This window comes from Ostrinia furnacalis, unplaced genomic scaffold (assembly GCF_004193835.3).
Source record: "Ostrinia furnacalis isolate ACB-3 unplaced genomic scaffold, ASM419383v2 OfSCF0322, whole genome shotgun sequence".
In the NCBI taxonomy this organism is placed as follows: domain Eukaryota; kingdom Metazoa; phylum Arthropoda; class Insecta; order Lepidoptera; family Crambidae; genus Ostrinia; species Ostrinia furnacalis.
The window spans coordinates 1,580,305-1,598,637 of record NW_021130561.1 but is presented as its reverse complement, the minus strand read 5'-3'; the positions used below and the strand labels follow the sequence as shown (position 1 = coordinate 1,598,637).

General features: G+C 37.8%; 2 protein-coding genes across 13 annotated transcripts in view; one reads left to right on the top strand and one right to left on the bottom strand.

The window, feature by feature from the left end:
• Window positions 1-352: 352 nt before the first annotated feature.
• Dmc1 (Dmc1 homolog) lies at window positions 353-8,229 on the bottom strand. The gene is made up of 5 exons (XM_028315467.1): window positions 7,887-8,229; window positions 7,605-7,772; window positions 6,589-6,691; window positions 4,008-4,175; window positions 353-683 (listed from the first exon to the last, which is right to left on the bottom strand). The coding sequence occupies exons 1-5, from the start codon at window positions 8,207-8,209 to the stop codon at window positions 426-428; spliced, it is 1,020 nt and encodes a 339-aa protein (XP_028171268.1). The 5' UTR covers window positions 8,210-8,229; the 3' UTR covers window positions 353-425.
• A 2,959-nt stretch (window positions 8,230-11,188) lies between these two features.
• LOC114360297 (zinc finger CCCH domain-containing protein 18) overlaps window positions 11,189-18,333 on the top strand; it is a 27,994-nt gene continuing 20,849 nt past the window's right edge. For 5 of the 12 annotated variants that reach the window (XM_028315001.1, XM_028315016.1, XM_028314932.1 and 2 more), the window contains exons 1-6: window positions 11,190-11,321; window positions 12,333-13,115; window positions 13,199-13,356; window positions 13,501-13,641; window positions 13,894-14,029; window positions 15,747-15,897. In XM_028315001.1, the coding sequence (XP_028170802.1) occupies window positions 12,335-13,115; window positions 13,199-13,356; window positions 13,501-13,641; window positions 13,894-14,029; window positions 15,747-15,897 (1,367 nt within the window). In that variant the 5' untranslated portion in view covers window positions 11,190-11,321; window positions 12,333-12,334. Of the gene's footprint in view, window positions 11,584-12,332; window positions 13,116-13,198; window positions 13,357-13,500; window positions 13,642-13,893; window positions 14,030-15,746; window positions 15,898-17,026; window positions 17,113-18,333 lie in introns of all 12 variants that reach the window. The other 7 variants (XM_028314984.1, XM_028314993.1, XM_028314954.1 and 4 more) reach the window with 5 other exon arrangements.

The following is an 18,333-nucleotide window of genomic DNA, read 5'->3' as shown; positions in this document are numbered from 1 at the left end:
TTATCTGATAATAGTGTCGAGAATATAATTGGTTCAATCGAGTCACGCCACCACGCCACATTGCAAATGACGAATGCGAAACAACTTCAATGAACTAAGTAGTGGACTTTAGGCTGTCTCCGTCTGGCGTTGCTACCCGGGCCAAGGGGCTAGGGGTTAACGATGTTGATAACTGCTGAATCCTATTGGGTCAATAACTCATTCATGTGTTTAGTTGACGAGACATGTATTGCGCAGCGTCTTCGCGTAAAGTAAGTGAATTGCCTGCCTACCCACATAACGGGTCGACTACTTATTTGTTTGCTGATTTCTAAATCATGATAGCGACCTATTGGCTGAGTTTAGGGACTTGGTAGAGGTAGTTTTAATTTTAAATAATGAAATAAGAAAACAAAATCAAAGTTTATTTAAATTACATTAATAAATTAATCTTTTGCATCGGCAACTCCTCCGTTGGTTATGGCAAAAGTAGCTTCACTTTCAGGCAAATCTGGGGAGTCGTATATCTTAGCAATTCGGTTCTCTCCACGCCCTTTCCTCAAAGCTATTCTGGTTGTCGAAGCATGCGCAAGTATATTTCCGCCAATGGGTTTTTTTGGGTCAGCTTGAAAGGTCAGAGTCGCTCCAGGATCAGCCGTCATTTGATTTGTTATGAACACAGCAACGTTGTATTCTTCAGAGATCTGAGGAAAAAACGTTCTTATTTTAGAAAAATTGCATGGTGATTATGTCAGGTAGGTAAATGCTATTTAAGAGAACCTGATATTTAAAGAAGTAGTTTTTCCTGGTTGCCATCCATTTTGTCCATAATTAAGTACGATGGAACAAGCTAAATAAAATAAAACCGTATCTACACTTCTAGTAGTGTTCGGAAAGGTCAAAACCACTTAATTACCTATTTATGGAGGAGTAAAGTAATTATTAATCAATTTAAGAGTACCTAAATAATAATATGTATAACTTTTAGTAGTTTGTTATTTTGTAGTTCCCTAGTGAATATCATTATCTAGCGTCTCAGTCAGTCACCTCATGTGGGCTGACTTGTGTATATAGCCGGATGTTTCATAACTACTATCTCGTACCCAGTGATCTTGAACTCTCAAATCGACACGAAATGCAGCGCGGCAGCGTGGCCGCGTGGGTTCGATTTCGGCGTAAGCCTTATCGATGTTTTGTTTGAAGTATGCGGGACAGGCCATCTCAAAAAAAATGTACAAAGACAAGTGACAGTCAAAAAATTAAAAAACGGGAAAGAGACTGATACGATAAGAAAGGAGATTGACGGCCGAATACTGAAACACTACTCAAATCTGTCACTCAGCTGACGGGCTCCTAAATTTAAGTATCCTTCAATTTTAAATGGTATTCTCAAACGCTACTCAACGGATTTGAAGCCGTGATCAGCTAAGCAGCTCTCAAATGTTTACATAATGGCAACATTTACCAAAAAAAGTATGTTTTCATTTACACAAATGATAACTTTACGTCTTTTATCCATTACACGCAGCATCGTTTGGTTATGTATTGTCTTTTATGGAAATGTACTCAATCAACTTAACTTAGAACAGTTTATTTTTAGTTTTTATTATATATAAATTTCGTTTTATCATATAAAAATAATAATGCTTGCATTTTTATTTAATTAAAAAAATAATTTTAAATATGATACTTTTTATTGTTGAAATCTATTAAGTGGCGATCGTGGACCGAAACGTAACCACAATTGACATTTATCATTGTTGACTGACAGAGCATCAAATTGACAAATCAACAACTCTTGGAAATGCTGCTATGCGATGTCCCCTTAATCCTCAGAAATAGGCATGTTTATGTAAAGCGATTTCATAGCAGCTATTTTGGTTGTTACTTCGTGCACTATACGATGCACAGTTGGCTGTTAGATGTGGAAGATATCACCTAGTACACGTTCATAACTTCCCGTTGCGTAGAACAGTAGGGTTATAATAAGTATTTGGTCCACTGGTTGTATGGCATTTGGTGAGGGGTTTCAAAGAGCTTCCAAATTATGAATCCAGAAACAACACCGTTTCTTTAGAGACGCGGAACCTCGCTCGGAATTGCATGTCATTATAATAATATTTTTCAATAGCGTTCAGCCTTATTGCGTTCCTGCGAAGATCTAGCTAGGTATATCCTCGAGGCTCGAAAGAAATGATAACGATGACACACATTATTTACCACTATTTAGGTCGTTTTAGGTATAACAATAGGATTTAAGATACCGCGCAAGCACTCTCAAATTTAACAGCTGCTTAACGGCCGAATACTGAAACGCCATTTAAATATTTGACGGCTTCTCAAATAGTTAAGCAGCTCCTAAACTTACATTTCGCATACTCAAAACAATATCTGAGCAGTTCTCAATTTTTAAGCACCTCTCAAATTAAGTTGCACTCAAACGCCACTTAAATGAATTTTCGCATACTGAAACGCCATTCAACGCTAAGCATTACTCAAACAACTGTCAAATCAACTTAACATAGAACAGTTTATTTTTAGTTTCTATTATATATAAATCTCGTTTTATCATATAAAAATAATAATGCTTGCATTTTTATTTAATTAAAAAAATAATTTTAAATATGATACTTTTTATTGTTCTACTTCCTGCAAAATGATTACAATAAGCATTCTGGCCATCAAAATTCTATGGCATTAATGGATTTTTAAATGAAATGGTTCTATATTGGCTCACATAAAATTCTAAATCCTATTCTTTGTCTTACTACCGATTTGTGTTCATAATAATCTATCTTCATAATTTTGTTTTTCATACTTTTTTTATTCATACATTTTTATTACTACCATCGGAGCTCATAACAGTTAGTAATCATATTTTTTTTATCAATACTGTTACTACCAAGAACCATTTAAAATACATAATTTTTATTTTCAGATCTTTTTTCATTCATTGATCATATTGTTTTAATTAATAATGTTGTTACTAAGAACATACTTCAACTCATAATGTTGTTGTTCAGAATATTTTACTTTATAACAGACATACTCGTATCTTTAAAAAAATCATATATAATTTAATAGAGTAGTATAAGCATGCAGAGCATGCAGCATGCATTGGTATCTCCTCGTCTTCGGCTTTTTGGATCGCCATCGGCGCCTTCGGCGCCTCGGCGACCAGCCTCAGCCGCTCCAGCTCACCGCCCTCCCTCCGCGCCTCCGGCTTTTAAATTACACTCTAGGGGTAGGGCAGACAAGACTACGTGGAGTCGGTTTTGCAGCGATTCGTTTCTGTCACGTTAGTTTTGTGGCACAAAATATTGCCTGTTTTGGACCATTTCAAATTAATTTAATGTTAAAATACGATTTAATACGAATATAGACATCATGATTTTCAATAATATGGATAAATACACTTATGAGTAGTAAATTTATGAAAACAAGTATTAGGACACATCACATTTATGAATATTATAGTTATTTATTCGAATGATTATGAGTTTCGATCATTAGTATAGAAAAATATATGAAAACAAATATTAGTAAAAACTAAGTGTATGATTAGTAATATTATGAATATCAATGATTATGTTTTTAAATATGTAGGTTTTAAATTTTTTATGAAGAATGATCATTATGGTATCAAATTGTATGAGAAATATTTTCGGACCTCCAATGATAGGAATAGAAAAGTTATGTAAGAAAATGCGCTACCAAATGAAATAGCCAGATTTTTTTTGTAAGTCAAACAATTAATGTTTACGAGCGATTCGTTACCTAAAATAACTTTATAAGTAGGTATACTATTTTTGAATCGGTTCGTTATTCTACTGAATGTGCGTTTTACGGCTGAAAATGTTTAGCATGCCTTCTCAGTTCAGAGTATTAGGAATTAAAACTCCAGAATTTAAGGTGGGTTATTTCGTAGGTACGTAAGCCAAACTAAACTGAAAATTAAGCAAATACTTATGCTTATTAAATATTATTAAAGATAATAGCATAAACAGATGGAAGAATTAGCAACCTACCTTCTGCAGCCTAGACAGAACTTGAGCCAGCTTCTGCTGTCTGTCAGCGAGCTCACCTCGGCCCGAGAAGTCAACCCTGAAGAGAGCCATGACGGAGTCGATGATGAGCAGTTTGAACACTCCTGCTTCTTCGTGGAACTTCGCTGCTACATAGTCTAAAAGTTCTGCCTAGAAATCAATATACCAAGAATTCATAAGCAGGTAGAACCTTTAGCTTTCGCCTCCGTGGGTGTCAATAAATAGCCCTGCTAGTATGTGGGATTGTGGGTTGAGTATGTGATGAACTATATTAAGTGCTATAAGTATAATGGGTGTTTCAATACAGAAATAGAAAACATTTCTTATAATAACAGAAGTCAAGAAGATTGTTGTTATCGCTAATAAGTTCCAAAACAATTAACTAATTAGTTTAAGTACTTCAAAGTGGACCTTCGCTTATACGATAATTTATATTACTTAACGAGTACTTAGGTGCCTATCTGCGCTTTAAAATAAAATATTTAAGACGCAGAATCATCTGTAATGTACAGAACCATTGCGTGTCACGAATTTATAATCGTTTTGCTGCTTTACATAAGTACTCGGATTCATCTGGGGGCACGGCAGTGCCCCCGCCAAGTCGAGCGCGAAGCAAACACTGCCGTACCATCCTTTACTGGAACCATTTCGCCGCATTTTCAGGCCCCTATTTGAGAACCTCTGGATAAGACCAGAACGCAGAAATTTTCGTCATCTAGTAAGCTATAATCACATACTTAAAATCCAAAATTTCAAGTCTGTAGGTCATTTAGTTCCGAAGATAAGCGAAAGCAAAGTTTCGCATTTACGACACTCACTCACTCACTCACTCACTGGATGATCATCAAAATAGAACTAGTACTTCCCATAAACTCAGAGAGCTGAAATTTGGTACAGAGTTAGGGTTTAATGGCCACATAAAGGGAAAACTATAAAAACTAGGAAAATCGAAGATCTGGAGTAACACCACATTCATAATCAATACTACTCCGGCACCGTGGTGTTCGCCTGTATCGCTCACCGCTAGATGGCGCTAGCACTAGCAAGCGGTGTCCAGATTTTTTTCCTTTCTAGAGAAAGTCGTCGATTAAGTTGAATGTTGTGTAATTTGCATTTCGTTGATTTCGTTTATTATACTGTAAGGTTCGCTTAGGTTATGTTATAATTAAAAACAATCTGATTCGTTGTCCATTTTAAAGGTCGTTGAGTTTATTTGTGTTTAATATCGTAAAAAAATGTTGATAAACGACGACGTTAAATAATTTTGCCACGTTCCACAAAAAGAAGTGAAATCCCACCAAAAACATTCTGTAAAAAACTAGCCAAGTCTCGATGGAGCTGCTTGTTTATCTCTAAAAAGTAATGAAATCTAGACAAAGTCGTGCCAAGTCTATGGTTCCTTACTGCGATTTCTTTATTATTATAGTTAATGTTGTGTGACTTGGCCGTTGAACAATCTTTATTAAGATAATCATACATAAGTATTATTGAAATACGCAGCTTTATTAAGCCTACAATTGACTGGTTATTGTTGAATCAACGTTTTCCAAGTGGCAATTTTCCATCGTCAATGGGTAGCGGTTCTGGCGACAGATTGGTGCAATGGTGTCATGGAGCACCTGGTTTTGTCACCCTTCAACGGCCAAGTCACACAACATTAACTATAATAATAAAGAAATCGCAGTAAGGAACCATAGACTTGGCACGACTTTGTCTAGATTTCATTACTTTTTAGAGATAAACAAGCAGCTCCATCGAGACTTGGCTAGTTTTTTACAGAATGTTTTTGGTGGGATTAAATTTACTCAATGGCGTATTGCGCGTACCTAGTAGAACAAGTTTGATTTTTAACTAGCTTTAAATAGGTACATTGTTGATGGTTATACGGAAGTCAACGGACACTGGGTCCGTCACGGTATTGGTGCTTTAATTATAGGTCTGATAGTTGATACACAAAGTAGGTCAGCCTTTACGCAACACGAACTTTGAATTATAGTCCTTGGATTCAAGAACAGTTATCTTGGGTGATGTTTTTTATTTACTTTTCACTTTGGAATCCCAACTAATATTATAAATGCGAAAGTAACTCTGTCTGTCTGTCTGTCTGTCTGTCTGTTACGCTTTCCCGCTTAAACCTCGCAACCGATTTTGATGAAATTTGGCATAGAGATAGTTGGAGTCCCGGGAAAGAACATAGGATAGTTTTTATCCCGGTTTTTGAAACAGGGACGCGCGCGATAAAGTTTTTCTGTGACAGACAAAATTCCACGCGGGCGAAGCCGCGGGCGGAAAGCTAGTATTATTATAAAGTTTTGTGATTGGTGTATAAAACACATTATAATTATAAAGATTTTTTGGGAACCGGCGCCGGCAGCGGAGGCACTACTTAATGCAGGATTGAAAGTAACGATTAACTTACAGTAAGCGCCATCTATATTTAGTATGTAAAACTAATGGCACCTGTCGTCAATAGCTGCCTGGCGTGATCGATGGGTTAAGTATCGAAAAAATCTCAGTCGTTTACTCGGCATTCCGAAAAATATCAATTAATTCATTAATTTACCTGGTGCTCAGAAGTGTAGGCTCTAGCGTAGAGTACGTTATCCAAAACAGCATTCTGGTCCAAGTTAAATCTGTCGGCAATCGGTCTCAATCTGTCTGGTCGGCTGATTACGGTGTTAAGGAAATTATCGATATCTCTAATTTGACACAACTCAGAAATCAGTTCTATCTTTGGTTCGTATCAAGAATTGTATGTGTATGTATATATTATATGTTATATGTTATATGTATGTATATATTAATATATTTTATGTTATTTGTATGTATTATTTTGGGTTAAATTTTACACTTTTGTTTATTATTATTTATTTCATTAGTGTCGACACCGCCTTCCCCTTCATCTGTTTTAAGTAACTGTCCTCTCTATAGGTTGTCTGGAAGAGATCGCTTCATAGCGATAAGACCGCCTAATTGTACCTTATGTGTTCCTTTTCTTTCTGTTTCTTTTTACAATGTGGTGTGCAATAAAGAGTAAAAAAAAAAATCGAACCCGTAACTCAATGCTCTCGGGTAGCAAACCGCTCCATTACGTAGTCTCATAGTTCCCCGGAAAATCTTGTAGCGTAGGTATTTGTTTACTCTGTTTTGTATCCAAAATTTGTTTATTATAACAAATGACGAAGACGAAGCAAATGGTTAGTCGGGAAGGAAATATTTGCGATAAATAAACCCATGATAAAGTGGGTTCTTGGATGACTCAACAAAACAATAAAAACTATTGTTTTCAACGCCATTGAGCTCGATCCTTGGCTAAGTATTCGTTTTCTATTCGTTGCCAGCCACCTTGGTCATATTATCGTCGCCCCATCTTGTTGGAGCGGGTCCAGCCCCCATTAGCTGTGAAGAAAGTTCCTTACTTCGAGTTCATTACGCATAAATGACGATAGATACGAAATGAACAATGCCCGAATACCTAAGAAATTACGAGTTTTCGGTGTAAGTAGGTATGGTTAAAATTAAGGTAAAAATTATGTATCATGAATTCGATTTTGTATCTAGACTTTTATAAAAGGATACAAAGTGTGTTCTGTATCGAGAAACATGACTTTTCCTCCGTGGTAGCCGGAGGAATTTGGTATTTGTGTAGTAACGCACAATGTGTGAGAAATCTGGGTTTTCCCTGTCCGAAATTCACCAAATACTTCAGTGATCGCCATTGATTCGATGCCACCAGCTAGTAGTCTACTGTAAGATCAATGAGCACTTTATGTAACATGCTAGTAGTTGCATTCATGGCCTGTAATTGAAAGTCGCGAGATCCATATTGCTAGTAAGCAATGAAGGGAAGTTACTACTTACTCTAATTCGTTGCTTCCAGTACTTATTTTGAATACTTGTTTTCTTCGGTCACTTACTTCTAGAGCAGTCATGAAACCTAAAGCAGCAACTTTTTGACACGCCTCTTTTATTTTTTCTACTTTTGTTTCAGAAAAACCTTTAATATTATTTAATTTTTTCTTCGTGGACATTTGGATACCTTTGATGGTACATATTCCTGCAGCTTTTAATTTTTTTATGTCCGCAACGTTTATGCCATGTTTTTGTAAAATATCAACATCTTGAAAGAAACTTTCCTCTTCGTCGTTTTCCGAAACATTATCATCTAAAGCTTGTTCAAGCATAATGCTTACGAATTTTATTATAACACTACGTAACTACTAGTAGTTTTTAGTATAAATCGCGAATCAAATTAAAAGTTTCCTACGATCAATTTTAAAAAATTGGGCGGCAAAGTTTTTTTTTTTAAATAATTTTAGGCTTGAATAAAAGATACAGCCAGATGCGCTGATTAAGGTCTGCTCTCACTGCGTTCCTCTATTAGATAGTTTTACAAATTTTAGCACTTTACCTTCGGACTCTTTCGGATTAATTGCAAGAAACACAGTATTTTTATGAAGATACTTTTATTAACAAATTACTAGGGGACAGAAAGACAAAAAATGAAAGTAGATAGTATACAGAGCAGTGCACGTAAACCTTTATTATAAGGTTATAAAATTTCTTTTGCCTTGGGTTACTTTAAAAAAAACTAAGTAGCCAATATTTGTCTATGATTTTAGGGATGTTGTGTGCTCATGTATATTGAGTTAATTGAATGTTCAATTGACCAATTATTAAATAATATAATTTATTGGAATAATTGAGAATGTTACTAGGTATGCAAAATCACTTGAAACCTATGTTACAGTTAAGCTTTTACATTTACAAATACATTAGTTTTTATTTCATTCAAAAATACCCAGTAGTTATGATTTTATAGGCATTCAAAGTTCGCTTAAATATTGAGTCCCGCCGACGGTCACGTGACCCCGTGTGACGTACATTCACAGCGTCCGCTCACTAGAAAACGGATAAAAACATACTTAAATATTTTTTTTTTGTAAATACAAACTAATTATACATATTAACACCCAGACCCATCACAGAAATTAAAATTGAACCAAACCCAAACTTTTTTTTTATTTATTTATTTTTATTTATTTATTTATTTTAATTACACAGGTTTATACCTTATTACGTAATTAAATAGTTAGGTAACAACAAACATAATAACAACACCTTAAAGATTAAAGAGAACACTGCTCACAAAAGGATTGGCAAGTTGACAATATTAATTATGCCAAGGGTCCGCAAATATGTCACGATGAGGGTAGTCATCCAGGAGTGCATTGAGGGCGGTGTGCATTCGGCAGAGTGGGGACTCAGCGTGCGCTACCGTGCGGCTTGGTGGCCGGGCGAACAGCTTGTGCCGACGACAGGCGCGATGCCTGGTGTAATTATTGGGCACGAATAAACACGATAATTGTTCTAGGAGCTCGGGACATTGAGTATGGCCACGCAGTATTTTTAATGCCGTGATCATCTGGTCTTTTTGACGCCTAACCTCCAACGAGCACATGCCCAGCATACCAAGTAAAAACTTCGTAGGATATAAAAATGGATAATATCCAAAAGTTCTCTTATAAAGATATCGTAAAAAGGCCTTCTGAACCTTCTCTAGCATTAGCTTGTACTTGGCCTCATGCGGATTCCATACACATGCGCTGGTCTCTAGTTTACTTCTCACCAGCGTTGAGAAAAGTAGTTTCATAACTTGTGGGTTGCTGAGATCGCGCATGTTGCGGAGTAAGAAACCCAAGCGACAGAAAGCATTCCTGGACAAATCGGAGATGTGCTCGTTGAAGGTCAGGGCCGGGTCAAAGATAACACCAAGGTCTTTCATTGTTGAGGTGCGAGTGATACTACCTTCGCCTAATTTATACTCGTAGTGAGTTAGCTGACGATTTCGCCCAAATGACATTACGTAGCATTTGGTAAGATTAAGTTCCATCTTATTCTGTTTGCTCCATTCGTGATGAACTTGATGCGATTGTGTCGTTTTATTGCGAATTACCTTCCAGCTCCATCATTAGACCCCGATTACTATATAGAATTAAAATACTCATCAATACAAAACGAACGAGCCCAAACTCGATGCATTTAAGTCGTTTTATTATAGAGTTCCTATGGCCACCTTCCAGCTCCATCATCAGATCAGCTTCATGTCATCATAATATTGCATGGTCATCCAAATCACATGTGTTTGCGAAATTTCAGCTTAATCGGTTGCCTGGAAGTGGGTCTTAATTCAGTTTGCAAGATTCCACCCATACAAATAAGAGCCAGTCGTTGTAATTTATATGACGTCACGCGCATAAAATGGCGGGCCGGCCGCCGCCCGCACTTTTAAAATTCAATATCTTGGAAACTAATTAACGTATCGAAATAATTCTTTCACGTGTATTTTTTATTTTTAACAGAGAACACAGAAAGCTAAAAAACAAAATAAGTGAACATTCTTCATTGCAGAAGTTTAAAACTTTTGATTTTTAATTATCAATAAATGGTTAAACAACAATGAAAAAAATATTTATTTATTTCATTATTAACAATCATTTTTCCATTATTTCAGTGGGTCTAGACAAAGTGCACATTATAATCGCAAACTAGCCAAAAAATGGTTGAAAAGCCTTTTTTTGTATGGAGTTTTTGTAAGTTGAATTGTTTCGATGTGTGATCGTTCTGCAACCCTTGACAAGTGGCTAAACGTAATTTTTTGGTAATTTCAAAATGGTACCTTTTGCGCTTTGTTGCACCTGCACCACTAAATTAATGTTAATGTTGTCTAAGAAAATTAAACTTTGAATTTTATAATCTTATTATATTTTTCATTAGAATCTCATCACAATAGTCAGCGCAGTTCAGGAAGAAGTTTAAACGGAATGCAGATTAATGTCAAGATCCAAACAGTAGAATGTCATTATTATGCCAATTTGTTGGTATAAAAATCCACAAAACAACTCAAGAGCACAATGGAAAAATATAAATAGGTGACGTGGCAATGTTCCTTACCAAACACCTCAATAAAAAATACAGATGATTTTAAAAGTAATTTATTAAATTACAGCAGAATGTACGAAGCTGATGCGGACCGCTAGTAATGGCTAGTAATGATTAAACGAGCTACTAGAAATTGAACAGAGCTCAACTTCAATTGAATGAAATATAGACATCCCTATGTGTAAACTTTTGACGGCTCCTCCCTTCTTTTTTTTGATGCGCGTACTCTTTAGTTTATGGAATTTGATGACTTCGCTTCGATGAGAAAAGCTCTCTTGCGGCGCATTTTTAAGGATTTTTTTGTTAATTATTTGAATCAGCAAGAAAGTTACCGTCTAATCCATCTCGTTTAAGGTAAGGGCGTAAGTTAACCCTCCGGAAGTACTGGAAAGTGATTATTTATTATGTTCATATATTTCCTTCTGTATCACAGCCATGTTGAAGTAGTGTTGATTTTACTAAGTTTTCGTCAGTTATCGTTGTAAGAAGTTGTTCACAAGTAAATGTGACAGACCCAAGTTTCGTTTGTGTTGTGATTATAAAGTTGAAAAGTCTTTGCAATATGAAAAGTGTTCTAAAGTGCCACCGATTCTGGCGTCGAGGCGTCATCTGCAAGGTAAGGCTGGATGTCTTCAATATACATCTGAACGTAGCAATAAATCAGAGACTTCGTTCACATCAAACAATTTGCCTAATAATTTTTAAAAACATTGATCAATAATGTCCAATTTTGATCCAGGTAACATGCAGTGATTTTCCCAGATCATTTGCATAATTATTTGCGTTTATTACACCAGGTCTATGCAGTAAAAGTTGTACTTTGTTATTAATTTATAAGTTTTTTCATAATAAATTGTAATTTCATTGAATGTAAAACTACAGCAATGAAATTCACGTAAAATAAAAAAAAAATTTTAGATTTATTAATTCCTTGTATTTACATGCTTAATTTTTTGTATGATTTCAATTTAGATAACAATGTTAAACTTGCTTTTTTCTGAGAAAGTTTGTGTGCATTTATCTACTAACAAAAATGTATTCAGGTGATTGAAACTGATTTTGCAATTAAATACCCCATTTTAGAGACTATTTGGCACAAAAATATTCTATTTTATTAACTTGAGGATTTGTTAGTTGAAGCATTAAAATTTTCAGATGTAACAGATTTGTGTTATGTGAAGTTAGATTATATGACATGGAAGTCTTCTTTGTTCACAATCAATTATTTCTTTTTTTGCTAAGTCTCTGTATTGGTGTCTCAAAGTGCAAGTGTAAAAAATGTAAAACAATAAAATTAAATATGCTTCGGGTTGGGTGTTAAACAATTATTAACAACCATCATCATGCAATCATGTCTGATTTCAGGAATGGATTCTGAAGACTCTCGAGATGGTAGTGGGGAAGCCCAATCATCTTCGAGTAGTAGCAGTTCCAGTTCAAGAAGTAGACGAAGTTCTTCTTCAGATAGAAGTGAAAGCTCTAAAAAAGGCCCAAAGTCACCTCCCAAATCGCCACCATCGCCGAGATCTAATGGCCCCCGCTCTCCTTCCCCAGAAAGTAGATCGCCATCACCATCTATGCGATCCACGTCCAAACCACCGCAATCTCCCGGCAACTTGAGCGGTGCTCATTCAGACATTAACTCCCCTGAGAATTCCATGCCAGCTTCGCCACCTGCCCCAAAATCTCCTGATGCTCCAAAATCCCCAAGTGACGTAGGTTCAAATATTGGCTCACCGGAGAGGCCTCATGACTACACATCTCCTCCTCCAACTGGTGGAGGCCCCAAATCTCCTCGCAGCCCTGCCAGTTCTGCCCCTGGCTCACCTGTCAATACGTCCCGTCCTGTATCCCCTGATTCTGTATCACAACCCACACAGCCTTTAAGGAAGAGAGAGCCTCGGACACCATCATCTAGTCCATCACCAGATAGGTCATCGGTGAGATCATCACCTCGTAGATCTCCGGTAGCGAATAAAAATGCCTGGAGTCCAAAAGATAAATGGAGGAGGCATACCAAAGCAGAGCAGAAGATGGTTTCGATGCCTAGGGCACGTAGTAGGTCAGAATCAAGTCAATCAAGTAGGAGTTCTTCGTACAACAAGCGTGCTAATACAAAGGATCCTGCTACTGAAGAAATTTCTGATGGTGAGAAAGTAATGTTATATTGCAGAAAGATGAGCAATGAAATATATTTTTTTAAAACATTAAATGCATCAATTTATTTTTAGGTGAGATGGAATCTGATCAAGATGACAGAAAATCTCAGAGTAAATCAGTTGCAAGTGAAAAGAATGAGGGGAAGGATCTTAATATTAGTCATGAGGACCTCTCTGATGTATCAGATTTGGATTCTGTAGGACCAGACGATTCAGAAAAGGAACCAAAGGTGAGACTTAACATCTTATCCAATGCTTCAATGCATGTAGATCTGTTGATGACCTGTCATTGGCCTTTGATCGGGTATATTAGGCATATTATGTACTTATTTTGTAATTGTTACTTAATTTTATTTATTTTCTTTCTGTTACAGCGAAAATTACCTCAATCATCACCTGAAAGAAAGTCAGATAGTAGAAATATCAATGGAAATGCAAACAATAAAACCAGTACACAATCATCTCCTAAATCTGATAGTGGGAGTGTAAAACTGGATCATCCAAAACTGGAAAAAGTAAGCAAATTAATTTAATTATGCAACTAACAGGACATCTTAGCCTTTTCACAAAAGAAAATTTTTGAAACGACTAGTTTTTTTTATAAATTTCCTAATTAGTGATCAAATAAAACTAGTTTGAAACCATGATGTAAACAGAAGCACCCCTTATGTAATTTCTAAAACTTCACTAAGTTACTTGCTTCATTTGGTCCTTCAGTGTCTGGTATAGTAAAGTGTATCATTTTAGAAATATTATTTTCGAATTAGGTGCCTCAAGAAAAAACAAGTAATACAGAAGATGGGGAAGAACAACTAGACTTTGAAGCAGAGGAAGGAGAATGTATAGAGCCCAAACAGAATGAGCAGCCAAATGGAGATGCAAGTGCTAAAGGATCTGAAAGAGGTATCATGGGTTTCTTTCTAACGCCCGTATTCACGAACGATGCTTGCCTAAGTGAAGCAGCAAAGCAAACGCATAGCGTTGAATAGAGCTCTGTGATTGGTTCATGTGTCAACCTTTGCGTCCACGCGCACTGTGAGACCTCATAGTAATGTTTGTGAATATGGGCGTAAATGTTCCATTAAGTGTGACTCTAGTGAGAGAAAAATCGTGCTAGGTCTTATTACGAGGGCTGCACTAAAAGTATCGGGAATGGAATATTTCCACTGTTCCTGTCATATTAAAATCTATTTAATTGCAAACTCCAGGGTTTTTAAAATCGTATACCATTTATTTATTTAAAAAAAGATTCTCGGTCGTATCACAAGGTCTTGTCAAACTTGTTTACTCGTTGAGAAAATGGAATTGACTCAAGAAAATTCAAGAGCGATGATTTATTATGACTTTTGAAGTGGTTTAACACAAAAACAGTGTGTTGACCGGATGATTTCTGCATTTGGTAATGAAGCCCCATCCAAAACCACAATTTATCGCTGGTTTCCTGAATTTCAACGTGGACGTGTCAAGCTCAGTGATGATCCCCGTCAAGGTCGTCCAAAAACTGCAGTCACCTAAGAAAACGTTGATGCTGTGCGTAAGCTGATTGAAGAAGATCGACATGTGATATACCGCGAAATTCAGGCAACTTTAGACATTGGCATGAGTCAAATACAAATAATCTTGCATGAACAATTAGGTGTAAAAAAGTTGTTTTCCCGATGGATACCGCATTCGCTCTGTGAAGAGCAAAAAGCGGCTCGCGTTACTTGGTGCGTCAGAACTCTCGGGAGATTACATGCAGGATCCTCAAATGCTGTATACAACATCGTATCAGGTGACGAATCCTGGATATACGCGTACGAACCCGAAACAAAAAACCAGTCACGAGTTTGGGTGTTCGAAAATGAGTTAAAGCCAACAAAAATTGTTCGTTCACGGAGTGTTGCAAAAAAAATGGTGGCCACGTTTGTCTCCAAAACCGGCCATGTTGCGACTATTCCTCTTGGGGGACAAAGAACGGTTAATGCAGAATGGTATGCTATCATTTGTTTGCCACAGGTCGTTTCTGAACTCCGTAAAGAGAACTGCAACCGCCGCATCATCCTCCATCACGACAATGCGAGTTCTCACACCGCGCACTGAACAAAAGAGTTTTTAGAGCAAGAAAACATAGAATTATTAGTCCATCCGCCGTACAGCCCCGACCTAAGCCCTAATGATTTCTATACTTTCCCTAAAATAAAGAATAAATTGCGTGGTCAGAGATTTTCATCACCTGAAGAAGCTGTGGACGCCTACAAAACGGTCATTTTGGAGACCCAAACTTCCGAATGCAATGGTTGCTTCAATGATTGGTTTCGTGTATGGAAAAAATGTGTCAAATTTCGCGGAGAATACTTTAAAAAGCAATAAATACATTTTTAAATAGTAATGTTGTTTCACTTCCTTGATTCCCGAAATTTTCAGTGCCGCCCTCGTAGATAGACTTTTTATGAGCTGTCAACAAAACATGGTTTTTCCATTGATTTTATAAGGCAGGCTATAACGCCATATTTTCACTACTCAGTTGACTATTTATTGATTTCAATGGTTACTTAAAAAACTAATTTTCCTTGTACCTATTTTTGAGAAATTGTACCTTGGTTTATGGTGTCAAGTTCAACTACTCAATTACTTACAGAAGAAATAAAAGCCGGGCGCAGATCGCGCGGCTCCTCGCTGGAAGAGGGCGAAGTCTCGGACGAGGCGGAGCGGCGCCCCGAGGAGAGCGAGCCGCGCCCCGTGTGCCGATTCTTCTCAAGGGGCGCCTGCACTTGGGGCGTTAGCTGCAGGTAATAATTAGGGATTGCAATTGCTGGATCCAGCATACAGCAATCCAGCTGGATCCAGCGCCTTTTTAAACATGCTGGATCCATCATACAGTGCTGGATCCAGCGATGCGGATCCGCAAACGTATAATTTTCTATTGCTTAGTTTCGAATTGCCGCCATTTTCAAAACGGCGCCGCGGCGCGGTGACGTTGCCGTTCTGTTGTTTTGTGCGTTGAACAGCGCCTCTCCGAAATTACTGGTACTTTAGTGTGATTGAAAAATCCAAAAAAGTATGAAGAAGCAGTAAAAAAACTGTCTATTTTCCTTGGCCAAAAAAGAATGCGATATGGCAGGAGATGAAGACTTTGTTAAAACGAGTAAATAAACAAAATGTGCAAGAAGATAAAGATATCATGGAGTTAGAAGAGAATGGTCTAAATGATGTCGCAGAACCCGTTAAAATGACTTCAGGGCAAGAGCTTGAGATGGAACTTAAAAGAGAGAAGGAGAACTTTAATAAACAAAAGCCAAAGCCAAGTGGTCACGAAAAGGTACTGAAAAAAGAAATGAGTGTATATGAGACCGAACGAGTGCGAGGTTAACATTTATCTATGGTGTATGACTATTTCTTCTTCTTCTTCTTATTCGTTATGCTCTTGGCAGAGCGGTCGTGGTCATTCTACCTACTATTCACTATTTAATGATCCTAGAACCGACCAGTGTGGAAACCGAAAGCGCATTCTCAGTAATGAATCGCAAAATGTGTTGGTAAGCGCAGACCTCAACAACGCCTGGACCAATTTATTTAAATGTTCGTTGAAGTCCAAGGATGATTTTTACGGCGAGAAAAATTCGAACAATGTCTGGGAAAACCCTAAAAACAGCCCTTTTTTCCCGCGGGCGAAGCCGTGGGCGGAAAACTAGTTACTTAATAAAAAAAGTCTTAAAAATGTCGTCTTTTTATTTGCGTTCCACATTTTGCTGGATCCGCGCTGGATCCAGCTGGATTCAGGTCAATCCAGCAAGAATCCAGCTGGATTGAAAACGCCGCTGGATTGCAATCCCTAGTAATAATACCATAGCGTTTGGTTAGAATACAGCCGGGTGCAGATCAAGCTCCTCGCTAGAAGAGGGCGAAGTCTCGGACGAGGCGGAGCGGCGCCCCGAGGAGAGCGAGCCGCGCCCCGTGTGCCGATTCTTCTCAAGGGGCGCCTGTACTTGGGGCGTTAGCTGCAGGTAATAATACCATAGCGTTTGGTTAGAATACAGCCGGGTGCAGATCAAGCTCCTCGCTAGAAGAGGGCGAAGTCTCGGACGAGGCGGAGCGGCGCTCCGAGGAGAGCGAGCCGCGCCCCGTGTGCCGATTCTTCTCAAGGGGCGCCTGCACTTGGGGCGTCAGCTGCAGGTAATAACATCCATAGCGTAAGGTTAGAATCAGATTAAGCTCCTCGCTAGAAGAGGGTGAAGTCTCGGACGAGGCGGAGCGCCGCCCCGAGGAGAGCGAGCCGCGCCCCGTGTGCCGATTCTTCTCAAGGGGCGCCTGTACTGCGTTTGGTTACCAATTACCATACGTCATACTATACCTCAATTATTACACACTGGACAGGCTGTCTCGTACAAATGACAGCTAATTTTGAGTGACAATTTGAAGCGCGACTACGAGTGTCCCGAGAGCTAATTTTGACGTACATTATATGGAGTAACCATAGGAGTAAGCGAGAAAGAAAATCACTAATTTTAGTTCCATGGACACTCGTATCTGCCTACAGTATGGCCTACAACACCAAAAAGGCGAAAATCAAATAGGCACAAAATATTATAACAGCAGCCAGTCCAGTGTGTATAGAGGTCAGTGCCTGAAAACACATTTTACTTTGTGTATTTCATATCAATTTGAGTTTGAATTTCTATAATTAATCTATGTAGCTAGACCAAAATAGTGTATCTGAGAATGAGAAACGCATTGCTATGTGCTGTGTAAGCATAAAACTAAATATGCTACTAGTTTATCGACATCAATACGTGACCTTTTCTAATGAGTCTTTTTACCATTTCTTGATTTGAATTAAATATGTTAATTATAACTTACCACTCTTGATCGCGATTCTAGCATGACCTAAACCTACTAATTAGTGGTGTTCGGACACGTTTAGCTACTAAAATTACTCACCACTCGCCTAAATTACTCAATTGAAGCCCGGTCTGTGAGCACGTAGAATTTTGTCCAATGACCCTAAGCTACCCATCCTTATCGCTCGCGCGTAATTATCTGCGGGGACCGGTCGCACAGTCGCGACAGCAATATAATTACGCGCGAGCGATAAGGATGGGTAGTTAGGGGTCATTGGACAAAATTCTATCTGCTCACGGACCGGGCTTTAGTAGGAACCAAGTAGGTTGGCTATTCAGAACCATTTGACAACTAATTCAAATTCGAAGCTTATGATGTCATTCGTA

What these genes read in the sequence shown, in the direction of transcription:
- Dmc1 (XM_028315467.1), bottom strand. Translation starts at nt 8,209, where the DNA reads ATGCTTGAACAAGCTTTAGATGATAATGTTTCGGAAAACGACGAAGAG. An exon ending in CTCGATACAGAACACACTTT is followed by an intron (nt 6,692 to 7,604) that starts GTATCCTTTTAT and finishes CACCGTAATCAG; the next exon opens with CCGACCAGACAGATTGAGAC. An exon ending in CCTACACTTCTGAGCACCAG is followed by an intron (nt 4,176 to 6,588) that starts GTAAATTAATGA and finishes ATTGATTTCTAG; the next exon opens with GCAGAACTTTTAGACTATGT.